Below are 22,904 nucleotides of genomic sequence, written 5' to 3'. Positions count from 1 at the left end.
AGTGTTTGTATGGCATTAAGAGCATTTTTGAGACAATGCTGAAATTATTTACTAGAAATAAATCTACATTGTACCCTGTAAGCCATCGCTTAGATGTGTGGCAGGGTGTCATTCCCATGCGTAGAACATCAAAATTATGCCTTATATTAGTAACCCATAGAAATGTAAGACAAGTCAAGTTATGAAAAAATGTTAATGCAAAGATGGTCGCAATGCCTAACAATGTCTTTGATTCCATAGGGATTTTTTCGAATACCTAGCTGATCGCAAAAGTCAAAGGTGAAGGTGCAGGCGTGACATGGTGGAATTGAAGCATTACTATTGATGACCAAGTAATTGCAGTTTTGAACCAGGAAGTAATTCGTTAGGAGTTAGGTTTCAATTTTTGATGTCACTGCATGATTTTTCGGTGGTCACCCGTTCCTGTGTGAAATAAGGCAGTGAAGTGAACCGACTAGGGTGAAATATCGTACATTTTAGCTGTACCTGTATTGTCGGTTTATCCCTATGAGTAACGCTCCCACCTGTTAGTGCCAATCGGCGTGAGTTTCGAGTCCTCGGTAATATGTGCATTCTGTTGGTAGGGTCCCTGGGAATTCTAATTGCTAGTGAAGGTACATCGGAATCACGGAGGAATATTGACCATCTGTGATGTCCTCAAGGTAACTACTGCGCTATTCTCATTAGATGTATTCATTTTGGAAACTCCCAATAACTATAAAATATCGCGTGGATTAACCTCTAGCTAAACACTAGTTTACCATATATTATGTTATTGTTCATACTTGCATGCCTTATCAATTCAAATTATTATATAAAATCCTTTATTTTTAAATGATGAACATTTTTTTAATTCCACTATTTATTGTGCAGAAATTTCATTTTATGCTGAATTGCTAACTTTATGTGTAATGTAAACGTGGTGCTGGCTCCATTGATTTGATCTTCTCCCACAATGGCAGGATCAGTGTTAACGTCTACTTCCGTAAGGCCAGTGACTGGAGCACCGGATCCACCGTCCTTTGAAATTATTGTCTTCCTTCTTTAAAGAGTTTAATAACTACATTCTAGTCGATCTACATGGAAGATCAAACTCTCTACAAGCCTTTTGTAGCAGCACGTACATAGTCCTCGGGGAACGATTTATTCAAGAGGAAGCAATATTTCAGTTCAGCGTCCAGCGTTTCCTCCATCGTTTCCATTCGCGAACCTAACATTTTATTAAATTGCAACAGTTTTCGCTGACGCAATACTGGAGTCAAATTATTGACCATTGTTCAACAAAAACAATGCACGTTAGGTTAAAAAAATAACGGAACATTGAATATTTTCACTATATACTATATATGCGATTAAAAATTAAATGATCGCTCTTAATTGAACAGCCCTCTTATCAATGTACATAAACGTATTGAATAATAAATATAAATAGCTCCTTTCATTTTATGTATGAATAACAGAATTTTGCATTAGAGAAAGCCTTAGATAGGCAGAATCAGTGGTAGGGAATTCTGGAATAAATTAAAAATAAATGTAACAAACACGCGTGGCATAACGAATAAGGGATGATTATCCCGGACGGTAAAAAATCTGAGTGAAATAAAAACTATCTTCTCGTAATGCCAGTCAGTTTTTTAAAAACAATGCCTCAACTTTCCAAAGTCCCTTTAACTTTATTGGCATGGTGGTAGGATGACCCTCCATTATAAAGTTAAAATAAATGTCGGCGTGCACTTTTTATTTTTTCAGCGTTTGCGGCATCCAGCACTTCCAAAGGGCTGGCCACAGACACCTCAACCTATTCCAGTCCACCTACTACGTCGTGGTGACCTTCTCGACGGTCGGGTACGGAGACTTTGTGCCGGATATTTGGCCATCGCAGCTCTTCATGGTCATCATGATATGCGTCGCGCTCATCGTTCTCCCGACGCAGGTTAGTTGACCGTGGGCAAATCTTCCCACGTCGTGAGTTCCCTGCATTCATGGGAAAAGGACGAGAAAGGAAACTCAGAATGGGACATTATTCCTGAGAAAGATTTGGTCCCACTACAGTCATTAATATTTAGAAGGTAGATATGTTTTTGTGCTATTCATTCCCACTAGAATACTTTAGTTCCACGACCCATTTCCAACATTTCCATTCCATTTCCAACAAAATAACATACGCGATGGAAACTTTCCGGAGGCAGAATAAAGCTATCAACAACTAAATGCCACGGATGTCTTCAAAGTAATTACGCTACCATTATCTGAAGATGGCATTAAACATTTTGAAACAAGGAGGTGAAAATAAAGAATGCTACTGGAATCAATTATTAAAAGGTTATTACCATCAATAGCTAATAATGTCAACAAAGTTACGTAGTCTGATGAAGGTATCGAAGTTGGTCATTTCCGTTGAAAATATCCGTCATGGCGATTTGTAAAAGGTCTCCATGCACACGCCTGTTGTATTGCGTGCGTAAATATACGAAATAAATAACGATTCTCGACACGGAATCACGACATTACGTCTACAGCGAGCATTTTTTACCTAAGATTGAGCCTTGAAACGGAGTCCATTAGTAAACCCGCGAATTTTAAGAAGGTTAGCCTTAAACTAACACTCCACTATGATAAAGGAAACTATTGGTGGTAGGCAAAATATCCAGTGCTTTTATCTCTATTGCGTTTTATATTCTTAATCCCCGCCGAATTCAAATGAAACATTTATCAGTGGATCGGTGCAATTGAGTGAAAATAAAACAACACACTTGTATGCCTTTATGTACTCAATTTATTATTTCAAATCTATATTGTTCAATCAAGAGTAAACATATTCTTAATGATACAATTCATCGTCCAGAAATTTAATTTTCTGCTATCTTGTTAACTTTATGTATAGTGCATGCACATACAGGCAGGTATTTCAGTTTTCCAAGTCTTCCGGAGTCGCAGGGGTGAGCTATGCATAGCCGCGTAAGTCGTCGTTTGGGAGTGAGGGGGTCATCAGGGTGCCACCACGGAGCAATCCGAAGTGAAAATCTTATGGATAAACGGGAAGGAGTCGGATGACGCACGGCGAGCTGAGAGAGAGAGAGAGGCAGACGCCACACACTCAACATGAAGGCGCGGACGGAGTGAGAGGTCGAGGTTTCCGTTGACGTCTCCTCTACTTTCCCAAACACCTCCTCCAACCAGATTTTCGAGTAGCTCCTTTGCCTTCCTCCCGTATCCCTTTTTTTTCACGAGTTTCCCTCATTCTAATTCTCCCACCTTGCTTTCGGAGCTCCCCCATCCCTCCCTCACACCCCACTCAGCCTCGTCCGCGAGGATTTTTTTCTTTTTCCTTGTCGAGACCAAAGACGGGGAGATGTAAGTTAATTATTTTCTTTCACCTTGGTCGAAGGGAATGGAAGTAGAAATGGATGAGAGGGGGAGGGAGAGAGAGGAGAGAGAGAGAGAAAAAAAACGAAGGAGTAGGTCCTTTTTTTTGTCGCTCTCGTTAATTTGTGTTCCCAAAGTTCCCGTTCCCCTCCCCCCCCTCTTGCACTCCCATCTTTTGAGAACACTCCTCCTCTCACCTCGTCGACTTTTGTAAAATTAAAATTTATTTTTGTTACCTGTTCAGAGGGTAGTATTTGATGGTCTGAAATGGTTTTAGGAAACCTCATTTATTCGAAAGAAACTGGTGCGTGTTCTCATCTGTAAATTGTCTTATTCCATACATATTCACAAGCTAAGCCCTAGCCCTTGAACGTGAGCTTAATGTTCCTTAGAGAGCAATAGCACTTCTGTTATTATTGGATGTGATTATGAAATATATATTTATATTCATGTACATACATTATGCATGCACATATAACACGTGAATATACGAAAGGATGTTCCTAAGAATCAAAATCTGTTTAACTTGCCAGAGCAATATTTTACATTTTGTTTTGGAAATGGTTATTAATATTTAATACCTGAATTTTATAGTAGCAGATCAAATTAAAAAAAAATGGAATGAATGTAGAATGAATTGTGAATGAAAATATTGAGTGAATATGAAATGAAACTAATGAAATGAATAAAACATGAAACTATATGAATTTAAATAAGCACATGCATGTAAAAGTTAAATAAACAATGAGCATGAGGAAAAACATAGCAATGGCGAATTTCGCTCTGTGCGTTGGACGTTTTACTCCAAAACTCGACTTTGATACCAGTCATCACGTTTAATCCATTTTGAAAACTAACTTTCACCCTTTCTATTTCACAAAATGCCTTAGATTTCCGAATAGTGCGTCTACGCATGTGCATGTCGTATGTCAGCCAGAGACCGAAATTTACTTGCCAATTTGATTACGAAGAAACAGGGTTAGGTGCTTAGAATTTGGACGTGTAAATTATGGTAAAACAATTCACCATATATTTACATTATTTTCATTTTTTATCATATTATACTCATTTTTTATGTTCAAGCTCGTAATATTATTACTTTAACCTATTAACAGAGATTTTAGTGGTCGATAAACGGTACTCGATCACTACTGTCAGTTCCTGGAGTTGCTAGATTGCATATTCTTTTACGATTAAACCACAATATCATTACGTATTACACACGTATAGATTTCATTTTTTTCTTTAGATTTTTCTTGTCTTAGCTACGGATAATAAAAGGAGTTAACACCTGTTTCCTATTTTCGAAGGAAGTGATAATTTTTCTTTCCTTTTTTTCTAAAATGTTGACGCTCGATTTTTCCTTGTTTAACATACTAGTTATTTGTTTCTTTGTTTAACATTTTTATTGACCATATAGTGATAGTCTTATTATCCATTTATCTTAAACTTGTTGCATTTCATTACCTGTACATGTAGCTATCCCAGTCTTTCTCGTCCAGTACATGACCAAAACTCGTCGTTTTGGTCATGTACTGGATGTACTGGACTGGATAAAAAACGTTTGGGAGCTATCGTGTGGATTTAGATTTACAGTTACGAATTATAACTGATACATTGGTGTATGTACATGCATACGCGGCAGGATCCACGTTACCAGAGTTTCTTTTGCAGTTCGAGCAGCTGGCCTTCACGTGGATGGAGCGGCAGAAACTCGGGGGTAGTTATTCGTCTCACCGGGCGCAGTCCGAGAAGCATGTTGTAGTGTGCAGCACGACGCTGCACGCGGACACCATAATGGACTTTCTCAACGAATTTTACGCACACCCGCTGTTACAGGTAAGGTGATTCAGGAGGGAAAGGCCAGTCTCGAGTGGGACTTTGATGCTGCTTCGGGCTCTTATTGAAATTTCTTGGCAAAGTATAGAGTGCGAAGCAACGGTGGGTCATCACATTGTCTTAAAAATACATTTTTAGAAAACTACCATGATTCTGATGTGCACAGATGACCTTTGATCATTCATTAGAATTATAGCACCAATCGAAACAGAAGGAGATTGAGAAAACCGAGGGAGGTATTAAAAAGAATTATACGTGAAATGAATTATCCTTATAATATATCTAATTGTGCACTCTGGGCATAATTTATATGAAAAATGAAGGTATTTATTTCAAAATATCTTTGAAAACATTGTATTATTGTCTTCTGGATTGAAAATAAAAAAACTCGTGTTTTGGAACCCTGAATCAGGACTTAGAAATAGGAAACCTTGTCGGGTTTACTCTCTGTGAACTAAAATTCTATTCCTAGAAAGCGTTTGCACGTCGCTTATCGTTTAAGACTAGTGATGTAAATGAATCTAAAGAGGTGTAACTCGGTAGAGTCATTGTTTTCCTCGTTTTTACTAACATATTGCCATTACATCGGTTAATTTCAGTGTTTTCCTAGTCATTAAATATAGATTTAAGAATATGCATTTTTGAACCCACTCAATTTTTAAATTGTATTTTTAAATTGGTGGTCGTAGATTTCCTCTTGTATTTATGGATGACTTGTTCGACTAATTACACTCGTTCAGCGGTAGTACTTTTTTTAAACGAGTCTCACTTTTTTAACTGAAACATATTTCTTATTTTCTCCGGCAGTTCTCGCTTTATTGCTCTGTATTTTTTTAAATTTAATTGGAATAATCTTTTCATTATAAAACTAAATCATATCCAAGGGTAGCAGAAGATTAGAGGTAACTTTGACTCGTGTTTTCTGTTGGAATTATGAGCCTCATATTAAATTAATACCTCACGGATGACCTGTTCTGCGAGGAAAATTTGTGATCGATCGACAATTTTTTAAATTTTAATATTTAATCTAGATAATTCACATTTAATAAATATGTGGAGAGGAGACAAAGGGAAATTGCTAATATTATATCATTTAAAGTTTTGGTGTAATATAATCAGCGAAGATATATTTTTGGGCAGTGCTCTGTGGGCACACTGACCAGGCCTGTGATTAAATGCCTACGACACATTTTTCTATGTATTGTAGGGCACCCCGCGCGCTTCGGACGTTTCGGAATATAATATGAAAATACCAATGGATATAATGTATGTTCTCCAAGTCACGAGAGTAATGCCATTACCAATTGCTTAGGGTCTAATTGGATTATTCATTACAAAAGTTGGTCATAATTTATTGTACATATTGAACAGAGGGTTGTTTCATTGAGTTGACGCCATATTTGTCGTTCCCGCTTTCGCAAAAGTAACAACTTTGCAGATTCTTTCCCATTCGCTTGACATATAAAAATGAATAAGTTAACCATTCATAAAGGTATGAATGTCACCAATCCAACTTCCATCCGAGCCAAACATTGCTTAACTTCGGTGACATAAGATGAAATATTGTGCCAATGTGGCTAAGGCCTTGCCCAAAAACCGGCCCTGTTGGTTTTTGCAGTTTCACTTGTAAATTTCTTAATTTATTCAAGATTCTATTGCTCCACTATCAATTCTTCCTTGCCTAGACACACTCCACATGGAGTGGAAGAACATTTTGGGCTAAGATACGAGTAGTATGTTCCCTGGGAGGAAGGCAAGAAGTTAAAAGAGCAATAGACATTAGCAGCTGAATATCCACCTTGTGGGCTCAAATTCTTTCACTTTTAGGACTACTACGTGGTGCTACTTTCACCTATGGAACTGGATACGACCATGAGGATGATCCTCCAGGTACCCATTTGGGCACAGAGGGTTATCTATATCCAAGGATCGTGTCTGAAGGACGGAGACCTAGCACGGGCACGAATGAACGAGGCTGAGGCTTGCTTCGTTTTGGCGGCCAGGAGCTACGCTGACAAGGCAGCCGCGGTGAGTCAGACTTGGGAAATCTGAAAGGATACGTCAAGATTTAATGGGATGACGAAAAGGGCGTTGGTCATTCAAATTCAAAGTCATTGGTTTCTTGCCCTTAATGACCTTGTCCTTTATTTCCTTAATTCCTTGTCCTTGTGTAAAAATATGCTATGCCGTATCAATAATTGTCATTTTTCCGCTGGAAGAACAAAAATTATTTAACGCCATGATTCACATAGCACGAACAACTGTATTGCAGGTAATGTAATTTAACTCTTTTCCATGTGGAAAAGGGTCGGTTGGGATGTACAATGAGATTTTTCATTAAAATTGGACCTCAGTTGTTTAATTTAAATTGTCTTCTGTAAGGCTGAATGGTGTCTTTGATATCGAAACTTATAAAGACACGTTAAACGGAGCCACCGTTCACGTGATGCCCGTTTTGAGCCATCGCTGTTTGAAAACTGAAAAACAAAATTAGTGATGACTGTAAAAGGAGATATTATTTTACGTGGAAAAAGTTAATAATCCCTATTGCTAATGGAGGTGTATTTACTGTTGTAATAAGATATAGCATGTGATCAAAAAAATATTATTCCGTTTTAATCACAGCAATGGTTGAATTCTACGAATTTTGCTAATATAACTTAACTATTTAACAAACTTAAACTATTAAATTGACTTACAAGCGTATTACCATGCGTCATCGAGTCTCGGACGTCAAACGAGACCTAGAGAATTATGAATAACTCCTAGGCTATATCTGTATGCTTAGTTCCTAGAAGATCGAATAGCGTACGTGAATTTTTATCACCATCAAATGCAAAATAGCATAATACTCAGGAGATATTGACAGAATTTAAGTGCCATATTCTATAACTAATATTTCAACGTAAGATACAGAGACATATAAGAGAGGAAATGTATTACGAATGCGTAGCTTTAGCATTAAGGACTGGTATTAAGACTATAAAAAAGTCAATTTCCATGCCTACAATGCCTACAATGACCTAATACATTTAGGAAGGACATCAGAGTTAGCCTTTTCCAAATATTCTTTTGTTATCATGTCAAGTAGAGGAAATTTAGCAAGAGTTTGGGTTAATTTACATATACTTCTATTTAAAGTACATGACTGCAAATAATTACTCATTAAATCAACATCGGGTTATTTATATTTTTTGTTTTTTTAATAAGTGCTACAAAAAGTCCTTTAGGATGAGTACATTCATTTCAAATAATTTTAAGGATGGGATGAAATGCGTCATAAATAAAATGGAATGACGCTATAAAATAATTTGGTGAGATAGTCAAAAATAAAAAGGTAAGGCATTAGAAATAGAAGTTTCCGAGTTTTTACATGACGGTCGCAGAATTTCTCGTTAACGTCCAAAGTGTTGATCATTTTTATCAATGATTTGTTTTAATGGAATTAAATCATCTGAAGGCGATTTCTTCTTTCCTTTCATATCACTTGAACCCATGGAAACAGGACGAGCACACAATTCTCCGCTCCTGGGCCGTGAAAGACTTCGCTCCAGTCGTGCCACAGTACGTCCAGATCTTCCGTCCCGAGAACAAGCTCCACGTAAAGTTCGCGGAACACGTCGTCTGCGAGGACGAATTCAAGTATGCTCTCCTCGCCAACAACTGCACGTGTCCCGGAACATCTACCTTGGTCACGCTTCTGTTGCACACGTCGAGAGGGCAGTAAGTATAGAGATGATCAAGCCTTGCAGAACTCCTCAACGGAATTATCTACCCAGCGAATAAATTAAACCCAGGTCACTGGTAATCAAATAATCTTAAAACGTGCTCAGAATTTCACAGTTCATCTCCAACCTTCGTGTTTTATCGAGAGGGAAAAACATAATTGTCTACCGTTTGTGAGTCGAAGTAATACGTCGCGAGGACTTTTTCTGAATATGATAGTGTGAATGATGTAAATGATGAAATTGACAATTGCTATTGATTTTTCCCGTCAAGTCAATAAACACTTATAAATTTCGTTCTATCATTTATACGGAAGCGAAAAAATGATGAATGAGTTGCAGAATTTTTCTCAATTAACGCCTCAAGTATTTCTGTTCATGGGCCGTAGTTTAAGAACAGTAATGCGCGATGAAATTGTAGAGCAGCCAAACTGCCGAAGCTGACTCATCCAAAAGGCATGTCATCCTAATGATTATATAACCGTATGTACAGCCAAACACGTCGTTTACTTATAGTGGCGTTTTATCCTTATGATTATGCTAACAGCATGTCAAATGTACTGCTCACTCCCGTTTGTATCCTTATATGTATGCAACTTAAAATACTACAAACGTAAGGAAAATCCAAGCGAATTGTCCGAGAATTTGTTTTAGTCTGAAGAATCATGCCAGATAATTCGCCTTGCGAATTGTCAGATTATTCACTTTTTATCTCCCCTTAATGGATACTATTTTTGCGTCTTCGTGAGGAGTTTTCAATCACATCCTGAACTAAATCCTGAGGAAACGTAAATTAAAGATCCATTCATGAAATATTTCGCAGTTAACAGTCGCTCGCGGAATTGATTTTGTGCTTGAGAATTAGCATTAACTTGTAGGTACTTGAAGGTCTCAATTATCATTTGTAAAACGAGTATTACTTCTATGGTCCAAGTTTAATTTTTTTAGGCTGCTTCTTGATTCCATTTTTTCCAGTAGTATCACTTAGACTCACTGCTTTGGGAGTGTAAGGGGGAGGGGTTGATTTTAAATTGATATAAATCCCTCCAGATGCGTAGAATAATTTCTTTTCCTCGATCGCTCCATTTGTGCGTTCCACTCCACCCTCCATTCTCCTTACCTCCGAGTGCCACCCTCCTCTTTTACTCCCTTCTAACTCTCTGAAATGAAATAAGCAAACATCAGATGAAGAGATTCTTCGGAGGCATATGCATCCTCTCGTGAACAAAAAATCGATGACTTTGTTATGCCCACCCACCATCCATTTGTTTCAGAATGTGCCTTCTTTCTTGCTTTATTCCAGGGAAGGGCAAACGTCTCAAGAGGAATGGCATAGGCTCTACGGAAAGTGTTCTGGAAACGAAATATACCACATAGTCCTCGGCGACAGCCGCTTTTTCGGCGAATATGAGGGGAAAAGCTTCACATATGCCAGCTTCCACTCGCATAGAAAGTGAGTTGTGTACCTCTTTTTAATCTTGTTTATCAAGGAATTGAAGTACATTCAAAGGAATAGGAGGTGGATACCATTTTTAACTGCTTTGTCAGACTGTCATTTTGACATTAACTGTATTGTCATCAGTTAATGTCAGCAACCAAAGATAAGACTGGTTTTTGGTGAAGCCAAAATCATATTAAATTTATTTTATGTGCAAGTAAAATTAAAAAACAAGATTCTTTTGGACTAAGCTATCCTACTTCGCATTATCCTATGCTAAAAATAATTAAATTTTGAGTAATACATACCGTAAATACTTCCTTTGGTATTTTGGTCATATTGCTAATCGCATACTTACGTCGTGATAAAACGCCGCATTAAAAAATGAGAAATTTTATGTGGAGTAATTTGCATCATTTTTCCACTGAAAGAGACCCTGGTTCTGCCCGAAAGGCTAAAATTAAGAAATAATTTCTAGATTATATTTTCACCAAATATAAGAAGTGTTTCTATACGCATAGTAGTTTTGCGGTTATAGGCTGTTTCTAAATACTTTTTTCGTAGTACCTAGTTATTCCAATCTTCTCTGGACCGCACCGATTTTTTTCCACCTAAAATCCAACCATTTTCAAGCGAAAGCTCTAGATTGGTGTAGTACGAGATTTTAATTTATTTAACGTATATTTTGCTCATGCAAAGGTCGCCAATAGATCACAGGTGTAACAATGGAGAAATGTTGCCCAATATTTTACTTATTTTCAATATCTATGTTATAATCCTCCTTATTTTTTACTTCACTTTTTGCACTAATAAATAAACGATACTCGGTCAGGTATGGCGTGGCACTGGTTGGAGTTCGACCAGCTCAACTTCCAGAATTCTATGAGGACACAATCTTGCTGAACCCTGGACCTCGGCACATCATGAGGAAGTCAGACACCTGCTATTACATGAGCATCACAAAGGAGGAGAACTCAGCGTTCATTGTGGCCAACCAGAATGGATCAACCTCGCCAGATGCTGAGAAGAAGGCTGCAGCCGCAGCATCTGCTCTGGCTGCAGCGGCATCTGCTGAGAGTGGGGGTTGTGGCTCCCAGCCACTCCATCAATCACAGGACACATCCACTTTGGGAAATTCTATTTGCCTCAGTAAGATATTTGTACTATAAAGGGCAAAATGGTGTGCATATGTTGTCCTCCAACTTTGTCCTTACATATAATTATTTCTCAAGATTTAAGAGCACCCAATCTATTCAATAGTTTAAACACAAAAGCTCGTGATTGATTCTACTAAGTTTTGATATCAACTAACAAAATTTTACCTGATGAAATGTGTAATTTACTTCTGTATCACAAAGAAGGATGTGATAAAATCTTCTTAACTTTCAATAAATATTTCCAAGACTTTCAGATGAACACTTGGATGGCATAATAATCAGAAATCAGATCCGATAACAGAGATGTCTATGAAATAATTGTTTATATACAGTCTATATTTCATGTATTATTTTCTTGTTACCAAATTGAGATGTACTTTACCATTAGATTTCCTATAATCATCACGTGTAATCCACAGCATAATCATGCTCGCAGAATTGTTAGAAAATTTAAAATACTTTTATTATCATGGCAATTTTCTCTTTAGATATGATATAATTTTGCAAAATTTTAGCTGCATTTATTTCAAGAAGATGAATTTTCCTTTTATTAATTTAAAAAGTCAAAAGGAAATTGAAAAAATTCTTCCTATATTCAGACTTAAATGCTAAGGTATTTTATCTCACTCAAGGTGTACAATAGCATTAAATAGTATATGTAAATGGTTAGATTGGAACTCCAACACCAATCATAACACAATTTATTCCTCATTTTTACCTCTTAAAGTGACCTTTATGTTATTATTGTTTTATTCTATCATCTGGGCTCAAATTTTCTGAGCAGACCAAAGTATCTATGAGCCTTTTTCAATTTTCAAATCCTTATAAAATATTAACTTGTGTTTCTTGAGTGATAACCTCAAAACCAACAAACAGTAATATTTTAGTGGCTAATGATGTCATATTTTCTAGGGTGTATTGATTCTAATCACCATATTTGTGCTCTCATTGAGCATTATGATAACCTGATTATTACATTTAGCTAAATCATGCATTTACTTCTTTTGCTCATGTGCTCAGTTTTAATTAAAATGTTCAAAGTGAATGCAAAATTGTAATCTTTGACCATGATTACATCTTTCTTCGCAGCTGCACCAATGACAGATCCAAATTTGAGCGATTCGAGAGAACGGCTGAAGGATTGCTCATCTGCTGCCTTAACTCCTGAGTCAGGATCGCGGGGGAACCATCTGGATGTACCGAGGGCAGATAATCCAAACCTATTAAGCCCTGAAGCCCTCAGCCAGAGGAGAGGTGTGGTTTTATATCATTATCTTTGTATTAATATTATCTTTTTATTATTTGTTTTCATGCTATTTCATTACGATAGTCAATTCCAATTTAAAGAAATAAAACTTCTGTGAAAGCTTATGTAAGATACTGAATCTTAATGTTTATCACCAGGTTAGATGAATTAGATATCTCTTCATTTTTGGTTTTTAAATACTTTTTCAAGATAAATTATTAAAAAAGCTATGTTTAAAAACTGTGTAACAAATTTCTTCATAAATGTTTAATATTTTACATTGCATTATTTGAGAATACTGCCAGTTATCTTTTGAATACGGACCATATTCAAAACCAAATTTCATGGAATATTCCTAGTATCCAACCTCCTTTACATGATTTCTCTCATTGAACCCCTAGCTGAAAACCAACGAGCAACTTTGTGGTGTAAACAAATATCAAGTAAATATTATCAGTCTGCTGTTTTAGTTGAATTAATGCATGGAAACTACTTGAAGAAGGAAAAATATCAACAATTAGGTTATTGGATGATTGAATTAATGTAAATGAAACTCCAAAGTTATTATGTGTCAGATTTTCTGATAACTGTGGCAATGACATAAAAAACTATATTATTAATGTCATTAACTTTATGAGATACTATAGAAGTCACACGAAGGAAAAGAACCATTTTTAATTCATTAGTACTATTGTAAAATGCCAGTTAATCAGGGAATTCAACCAGCAAATTCGGTTGTGATTTTGAAATTTAAAAGTCATTTTACTACCCGAAGTTCAACATAATGAAGATTATGTTTTCAAATTAGCCATTCATCAGAAAAGTTGTGCACAAAATCTCAAGTTGAAGGTAGCTTTATGTAAATGAAAATCATCATGCTCTATTTCCTTGTTTGCAAAGCTTTCACCTAGTGTACCAGTTCAAATCAATTTGTATCAGCGAGTGACCTAAGAAAAGGAATGGATGGAATTTCCACCTCATGAAGGATCATCAAAGAATTCATATAACAATTTCTCAAGTACACTATTTTGTTTCATAAAAACGTCATTTTTAAAAAAGAAAATTATTTGCTATAAATCATTTACTTTGCTATCTCAAAACATCTCTTTATTTTCCCCCTAAATTTTATTTACTACTCTATGCATATTACTGATGTTAAATAAAGCATACATTGGCATCTCAAAAAACGAGATGCCAATGTATGCTTTATTTAACATCAGTAATATGCATTCATAAAAATATACATTCGCAGTTATTAGTTAATATAAAATATTTCATATAGTAATCACTTAGACATATACATTGCAAACATGCATAATTAGTAAAAATATGATTCTCCTTTTAAAAATTGTTCCTTCCATAACCCTTTTGCTGCTGTGAATGTACCTAGTATGTTTGCACAGTAGGCTGCTGTGAATGCATCTTTACACCTTCCCTGTGGTGCACTATCATCCTTTGAAATTTTATCAAAATTATGTCCATCAAAATAAGTTAATATAAATGTCCCATTAAATAAACAGTGAATACAGATTATTTTTACTTATTCTACCAATGATTTTATTATTAATATTTTTTTTATTATTTTGGTAGTAATAAAGGTTACAGAGACACCATAACCTCCATTTTTGCCGCATGTAAGAATTGGGAATCCAGAGATTGAACCACAGCAAAAGGTTTTTAATCATCATCTGTATCCCAAATTGATTTGTCTATCTCTAATACCATGCCCATCTAAGATCATGCCCATCAAAAGTATTTCTCTTTTCCTTTTATTGACTCATCCTTTGACCAATATGAAAATCTTTTAATATTTGAGTCGTTGATTACTATGTATTTTGTACTCACTAATCACAGGGAGTCGACGGCCAAGCATCCTTCCTGTGCCAGATATGTTCACAAGCTCTTCACTGAGTGTTGCTGCTGATGACCAGAAGGATGATGATGATGGAGATGGTGAGGAGAGTGAAGATGAGCTCGGTGATGATGTGCCTTGGAGGTCACCAAGTGAAAAAATAGCGTGAGTGCTGCATTAAAAGTGAAATACATTTAGAATCTGCACTTGTAATAAAACTTCCTCAAACTGAAACCTTATTAACAGCCTTTTAATCTACCTGCTGCAACCATTTAAAGAAGCCTAAAAAACTTCAATAACATTTTCCCTTAGTATTAATTACACTATTCAAAATTTTTATGGTGGTAGTTCCTTTTCATTTTTTAAATTAGGTGAATTATTATTATTAAATTTCACTTTTGGTCTAAATAACTCTTTATCAGTTAAAATCCATATGAATTACATAAATAAAAATCCCAATTTTTTAATATGTACATTTTAATCCTTATAAATATGAGCTTATATAAATACAAAAATATCTCTCTTTAGTTCTTTTCCTCAGTTTATAAACATTCTTAAAAATTATTGAAGATAAAATAGCCTTCTCTTAGTATTCCTAATATACTTTTTTAAATTTGTAATTGAAACCATACTACTTAAGCCTTAATAAATAATCCCATTGTCATGACAGTTTTAATTGACTCAATGAGAAAAATTATATATATTATACCACCGTATCTTCACTCAAATATATTATTACAGTAAACCCTCATTAATTAGAGATTAACCAGCATGAAAGTCCAAGAGCATTGAAAGTGAATCACACCATTAGCATCAGTGTACAAGTATTTTCTCCATTGAAATTTTTACTGGATGATATAATTCTTAGTTGTGCAAATCATGATGCATTTTGGGAGCAGGGAACAAGATTACACACTTTTTTATTGACTAAGCACAAACAGGTGTTAGCTGGTACTAAGTTTTCAACATTAAAAATTTTAAGTTCATATTACCTTTATGAATAAAATGTAGGAGAAGAGTCAAGGCTGGAGATAAACTGCAGGATACTTACTTGATTTTCAGAAGTTACAATTTTCAATGTCCCAGGGCAATATTTGTTCTTGCTTTTAGGCAATGCAAACCATATTTCAAGTCTTAATGAATTTAACATTTATCATTGCCTTGAAATAAATGTTCCTTTCCACCGTGTCCCAATATAGAAAAGGAATTTTTCTTTATATGTAATGTTAAGCAAAATATGCTCCTCGAGTTTGCTTGGCATTTATCCTTCTGTCTTTGTATTTACATTGCAAACAAGTGAATATTATGAAAAAATATCTCCATGCTGATTCAATATCAGCATAAAGAAAATTTCTTAAAAATGGTAGATCACGGTGACATCATCAAACCTCTAATTTTATAATTTTATATGATTAATTACATGACCATACACTCCAATTGCATATTAATTGCATAAATTGTTCTCCATGTGCCAATAAACATTAGGGGTTTACTGTAATAAAATGGTGAAAAAATTGTGATGGTTTACATCTTCTTAAAAGAAAATAGAGAATCCTTGCTCCCTATCGATTCTTACTGTGTAGGGTTTACTGTAACACAAAATATTTCATCAAGCCCTCCATTGTTATCCTACAAGAATGATTAAGTTTACGAAATCCTATGATCATGAGATAAAGCTTCAGTTTTTATTCCCTTAAATTATATGCTTATATAACTAATTTTACCCATAAATCACCTGTTCACCTCACAATTGGCTGATATTAAAAATGTTAAATAAATCATTTTTTATGACTATGGGGATTCCTTTTGTAGAATGTAATGATGCTTAGTATTCATAATTTTTTTGAAAAATAGCTTCAGTTTTTATGTGATGAATGTTTCCATGCATTCAAATGAAATGATTAAATGTCAACAATTTTACCATTTTCAGTAGGCTATATTTATAGCTTTGGTATGTAAGCAAGCATTATTACTTATCTTTGTACCCTGATAAGTCAGTTAAATTTTATTGAATCACATTTTTCTGCTGATAAATTAAAGCATTAGTAAATATATTTGTTTCTTTGCTTGATGCAACCAAAGCTTATTACTTGCTTCACTCTCTCTTAAAATATATTCCAGTAGAAATATTTATCTGTTCACTTTATCGCAAAAATGAATTCACATTACTGATGAGTTCTTTCAGCCATTTAAATTTTTTCACATTATATATTTGCTTATCTGCAGTAATTAAGGATACATGCAGTTTTATCTTCCTACTTTTTGTGGAAGATAAGTTATTCAATATTATGCCTTGTATATTCCATAGAGATATTGCATGACACCACCTTCTTGCACAACTTCAAATGTTAGTGTACAAATACGAAATTGTGAAATGTAATTGATAGCAATAGAAACAACCCTACCTATTACATTATCCTGGCATGAATGTCCCAAACCTATACCCATTGAAATATAATTTAGGACTGCTCTCTCTGGAAGTTCAAAAATTGTTTGACACTTGCAATTCTGAAACTTTATTTATGGCAGTGACTCTTTTGAAAAATAATTTGTTATTCATTGATATGCCCTTCCCATGAAGAGTTAAGATCATATTGGTACATAACTGAACATGTACAAAATTAGGCATCGAAAACATAGAATCTTTAATGATGAATAGGATCACATGCATTCAATAGTTTCTCGCTCAACTTTGTGAAAGTTCATGTTCATTAAACGAAGGACATCAGCTGATGATGATGCCTAAGCATTGAAACTAGTAGTACCAAAATAAAGAAAAGAGGAAAAATACATTTTGTTCTTCATTTAATGAATAGTATCACATCTTGGTGGGAATATCTTCAAGTTCTCTAATCATTTGCTCTCCCAGGGAACAAAGATCAGTATGCAGGTTTGTATGATTTAAATTCACTCTTGAGATTGTTAGAATATATATCCATCTTGTAGTTTTTACTATTTATCTGATCATCTTAAGTCATAAATTAGTAAGTCATGAACTGCTCAAAAGTAAATAATGTATTGAATTTTAGTGTACCTCACATGGTATGTATTACATGGGTATGGCTGGTTTAACAGAGAAAGGAATATAAGAGCATTAGAAATATCAAAATAGAGCATTAGAAGTCTCATACATCAGAGGAATATCAAAATTTCTTTTCATTTTTAAATTATTCATATCTGCTAAAATCATTCTTTGGTATATAAAGTTTAGGAGAGTAACTGTTTTCCAACTGATTGTGCTCACCTCTGGCTGTGGGAATTATCTTATTCAAGTTTTTAGAGAGTGCTCCTAAATTAATTTCCTTCCTACCCAAATGATACAAGTTTGTGAATCTGCCCTCTTTTTATATAAAGTGGTTCCTTTTACTCTTCCCCAATAAATGTGACCTTGATGTCCATAAATGTTCATGTGTAGATCCCATGTACCACATAAACCTCTGTAACTCACTCACTTGCTGTTACTGTATCTTTGTGCATACCTTCTCTTTCACCATCCACTTTACCTAAATACTTAAGTATGTACGTGTATGTATGTGAACATCCACCTCCAAACAGAATTGTGCTGTCTATATCCCTAAGAAAATCACATATTACAAAAAAATCGTGCTGTTAACATTATTCAGATCTTTTTGCCTGTGATGATGATATCAATAAATAGGGAAAGTTTTTCCTACTCTATCATTACCCTTTAATTTTGATTTATTTCATGAAGGCAAAATTTATTTTTAACTCATCCACGTGAGGTTATTTAAATTTATTCTCAGTAAAATTTTTCACTGGTAATCGTTCTTTAAATTTCAAACCGAATTATTCGTTTGAACTTTTTCTCATGAATTTTGTTTCCTTTTTATAGTGAATTTTGTCGGCTATTAAAGTGCACTATATACATACAGTCCTGTGCCTACTCATTTAAAATATTTGTTTATCCTACCTGAAAGAATATTAAAAATTTGTCATATCCACATTTGCTTCCATTTCCCCATAAAAATCAGAAAATTTAGATCTATACCCTGATCCCGGTAAAGGCAAATGATTTTTATACAGAAATTTTTGTATTGCAAACCCTCATTTTGTTTTTATGTTGACATTGTATTCTGCATTTATTAACATTTTTTGTTTTCAAAGCATTACTATTTTATTTGTGTAATATTCTTAGACATTGGCTGCTCATTGTGTTTTTAAAGAAACCAATTCCCACTCCACAAGAGCTTCACTCAGAATATAATCCATAATCAAGAATTTAGGCAATTTAGGAGATAATCTATCACTTTAGCAACTGCACATAATTTTATATACTTTGAAAAATGTTTATTAGTATTGGTAGATTCCAATATGATACTCACTGCACCTCAACAAATTATATTCATTATTATTACGCTTCAGTTGGTGATTAAAGATAAAGAAAAAAACATTTAAGACATGATTACAAGTTTAACTACTTATTTGGATTCAGTCTACATGTGTGTGATGCATAGTATGACCATCACTGTGGGTGATAAAGAGTTCTCCTTACATTTGATCAGATGTCAATCAATCAGCTAGCTACATTATTTGAAATATTTGAAGTCATTCCAATTAGGATTCCTCAAAAATTAGCATATTTGAATCTGGCAAATATAATTTTCTGTTGTTTTTCTTTGTAAAAAAACATGAAAAATAATTTTCATTGGAATCCTTGGATAAAATTAAGAAGATACTTATCCCTTCATATTGTATAATCATGAGGTACACTAGAACAATTGTCTGAACACACTAAATTGCATCTAAATAAGTACGATTTCCAGACTAGCAGTTTCAGATTCAAATTTCAAGTTCACCCTCATCATTACTCTTTTTTCATACCTGGACACCCGATGAGTGGAAATTTTGATTGATATTTATGATTTACATCAATACCAAACAATATTTACCAATCATTCCACATGTGAGGAGTGACAAATGCATGCACTGGTTCTGAGTTCTCGGCAGCAGCTATAGGAAATTGGTTGGAATTTTGGTGATTGCCATTTTAATGGTTATGTTGTTCAAATCTGAATATGTGCATAGATAGGGTATGAACATCATATATGTTCTTATGATTCTCATTTTGATTAATATTGTCATTTACATCTAGCCTAAAATAAATGGTACATTGTGGACACACAAATGCATATTGAAACTCTGTAGAACTGATATCATCAGCATCCTATAGACCTTCCACACTATATGGCTGCGTAGATTTTCGCGGCGGTGGCTTGAAGAATTCTGCATGTCCGGGTTTTCACCGCGTTGTTGTTTGAAGCCGACAACAGTCTAACAGACAACTTCGGCCCAAACTGTTGTCGGCTTCAAACAACAACGCGGTGAAAACCCGGACATGCAGAATTCACCTTCCACACTGAATAAAAAACTTTTTTTGGTAAAATGTTAACTTTAGTTATATACATATATATTTAATAATAGTTGGTGTATTAACAAAAGTATAGTTTCAAAATAAATAAGGCATCCTTAAAAAATTACATTATTCAAAATTTGGCAGGAATTAATGGCGCGGAATATATTTTATATATTGCAAATCAAGGTGAACTTTAACAGAGTAAACATCTTTTTTTTAATCAATGGATATGGTAAACATAACAGTTTCAGGTTTAACTTTGTGGAATTCCTTCATTATGAAGGCAAAAAGAAACTTAACTCTTCCACAATAAAGATTTAATATTTCACAACCATGGTTTTGATGATGCGCAGCATCGAAACCATGGTTGTGAAATATCAAATCTTTATTGTGGAGGTGTTAAGTTTCTTTTTGCCATCATAATGGATACGGTGCAAAAATATTTGTATAAGGTGAGTTATTGGGTATTATTCCATCAAAGCACACAATAAATCTCAATAACGGCATGCTCCGTTGGCCTGAATTATTAAATGTTAGTCAAGGAAAGTGTCAACTGAAATGTAAATGCTCACTATCACAGTCAAAATGGAATCACTTATTACCAAATTGTTCACAGCATGCATTCTTAATTTAAGGTTTCAATTTCAATGTAACATGGTGTATCAGGCATGAAGAGTAGGGTTTGTAAAATGATGCATGGAACTGAAATCTATGCCATAAATTAAGAAAACACTTACTAGGTGCTTCTGTTTACAATATTGGAAAATCACTCATGTCCAGGACACAAACTATTATTATCATGTATTAACATAATTTACACTCAATTCATACTGGCTCACCAATATCAAAAAAATATTCCAGTCTCTTCATGAAATAATCCAAAAATTACACTTAATGTCCACAGTCATGCAGCCAGTCCATTGTTCTTTATGCTTTTAAATTGAGATGGTTGTTGTATCCTCTCTTGAGTGAAACCCTCCTCATCGAAAAACATCTCTTTCTCTCTTTCTCTTTCTTTTTCTTTCTCTCTCTCTCTCTCTCTCCCTCTCACCTTCCCCTCCACAGTTTGGACATTTCAGACGAACATGGTGACGACCCTTCCTTATGGCCAGTTTGGCACTGCGACTGCTACGGGTGAGTGCGGTGTAATACAAAAGAAAAGAAAAGCTTTATTCGCTGCCGCACAGGGAGGTTAAGGCGCTATGTGATCTCTCTCTCTCTTAACTCTATAATAACCTCTCTCTCTCTCTCGCTCTAATTTGCTTCAAGTAGTTAGTTTCGCTGGGTTTATCTAGAAAAATTTTTGTTACTACCATTATAACAGTAGACAGTTTTCAGGTGTGCCAATTAAGTGATAATTGAATTTTATGTTTACTTGGGAAACATGCAGACAGAATGATTTGTATGTCAAGAGGGGTCAATCACTAATAGAGTCCATTAGAGTCTGTAACTAATAGAGACCATTTTTCAGTTATATGTTTTATTCATTTTATTGTTAGGAGTGTTCCTGCTGTGAAATAAATGTTGTGTTACCTTTTGTGTGTGCCTGTTTTTTACGAGTGTGTTGAAGTAGTAGTTCTTTGTTGTGGGTGAACTCTGTAGAAAGCTCTGTTTTGTCATGAATACTGAGGCCATAGTTTTTCCTAGATAGCCAGCTAGGTACCTAGGTACCTGCCCTTACTTTTCCCAACTGACCTAATTCCCTTATCCTTCAATATTGTGATGTTCTGTGAGTGCTTATATTGACAAACTAGAAATTTGGCAAATCATAGTTTAGCAGTATTCTTTTCATCTGGAAAAGACCATTTTAACTAGCATGTCATCTACAGTTTATTCTCAGATTTACGGAGATTATTTGGTACTTATTAATGGTAAATGCATGTTGCAGGATTGTCAAAGGTTTCCCACCAGTCTCACCTTACATTGGAGTCAGTCCGACCTTATGCTACCTCTTGAAGGAGAAGAAGCCACTCTGTTGCCTTCAGCTTGCACAAGTAAGTTACTGAAATTTCCTACCTTATCATTGAATGTAATAACTGAAGGAAAACACATTGTTGCCAAATTTTCACAAAGATATAAAATATCTTCTGAGTAGAAAATTGAATATGAAGTAAACCAAGTATGTCATGAAGCCGTTAAGTACCGTAAAGATAAATTCCTAGTTAGCTTCAGCTGCCCAGTTCAATTTTATATGACAACATTTTTAAATGACAGCTGCAGCAATTATGTACAAGTAATGGCTCCCATTTCCAAATGCTATAAAAGTGTCCTTCTTGGAAATTGATTATCTCATAGTAATGTCATATCTCACTAAACTCAGGTAATGAGATATGGTAGAGGTAGTGGATTAGATAGTGAGACATATGAAAATTAATGGCATTGTCAATGTGTTCTTTCTTTGATTAAAGGTATGCGAGCACTGTTCATATAGGAATGCCAAGGAGTACAACTGGCAAAACAAAACAATCATACTCGCTGCAGATTATGCATCAAGTGGAATCTACAACTTCATTATTCCATTGAGGGCTCACTTTCGATCAAAAACATCCTTGAATCCTATCATCCTTCTGCTAGAAAGGAGACCAGATATTGCATTTCTAGATGCAATCTCATACTTTCCTCTTGTTTATTGGATGCTTGGATCCATCGATTGGTAAGGAAATACATATTTTAAAACCACTACTGACTGGAGTATTTAACTCAAAAATTAGTTCAAACTATTAAGGCTGAAGCGTGATTCTAACTAATCCTTATTTCATACAAATAACATGTACAGGGCAGTGAGACCAGTTTCTTTCCTTGTGCCATTGTCAGTTTATTATGATGTTCTGCGCATCAGAAAATCACAGGGCTTGGGTCTAACTTGTTGTGTGCATCACCAACATTTGAATATACATTCCTCTAGTC

At 34.9% G+C, this 22,904-nt stretch overlaps 1 protein-coding gene across 1 annotated transcript in view; it reads left to right on the top strand.

Annotated features, from left to right (window-relative positions):
- The window catches only part of SLO2 (slowpoke 2), a 180,610-nt gene that overhangs the window by 113,552 nt on the left and 44,154 nt on the right, over nucleotides 1-22,904 (top strand). Inside the window, exons 8-18 of the mRNA XM_071587132.1 lie at nucleotides 1,750-1,933; nucleotides 5,041-5,205; nucleotides 7,033-7,233; nucleotides 8,711-8,928; nucleotides 10,234-10,383; nucleotides 11,201-11,517; nucleotides 12,615-12,779; nucleotides 14,626-14,788; nucleotides 21,063-21,131; nucleotides 21,886-21,991; nucleotides 22,406-22,650. Of these exons, the coding sequence (XP_071443233.1) occupies nucleotides 1,750-1,933; nucleotides 5,041-5,205; nucleotides 7,033-7,233; nucleotides 8,711-8,928; nucleotides 10,234-10,383; nucleotides 11,201-11,517; nucleotides 12,615-12,779; nucleotides 14,626-14,788; nucleotides 21,063-21,131; nucleotides 21,886-21,991; nucleotides 22,406-22,650 (1,983 nt within the window). The remainder of the gene's footprint in view (nucleotides 1-1,749; nucleotides 1,934-5,040; nucleotides 5,206-7,032; nucleotides 7,234-8,710; nucleotides 8,929-10,233; nucleotides 10,384-11,200; nucleotides 11,518-12,614; nucleotides 12,780-14,625; nucleotides 14,789-21,062; nucleotides 21,132-21,885; nucleotides 21,992-22,405; nucleotides 22,651-22,904) is intronic.

This window comes from Hetaerina americana, unplaced genomic scaffold (assembly GCF_022747635.1).
Source record: "Hetaerina americana unplaced genomic scaffold, ioHetAmer1.1.p SCAF_3, whole genome shotgun sequence".
Lineage (NCBI taxonomy): Eukaryota > Metazoa > Arthropoda > Insecta > Odonata > Calopterygidae > Hetaerina > Hetaerina americana.
The sequence above is the reverse complement of the archived record's forward strand: the minus strand, read 5'-3'. Positions and strand labels throughout refer to the sequence as shown.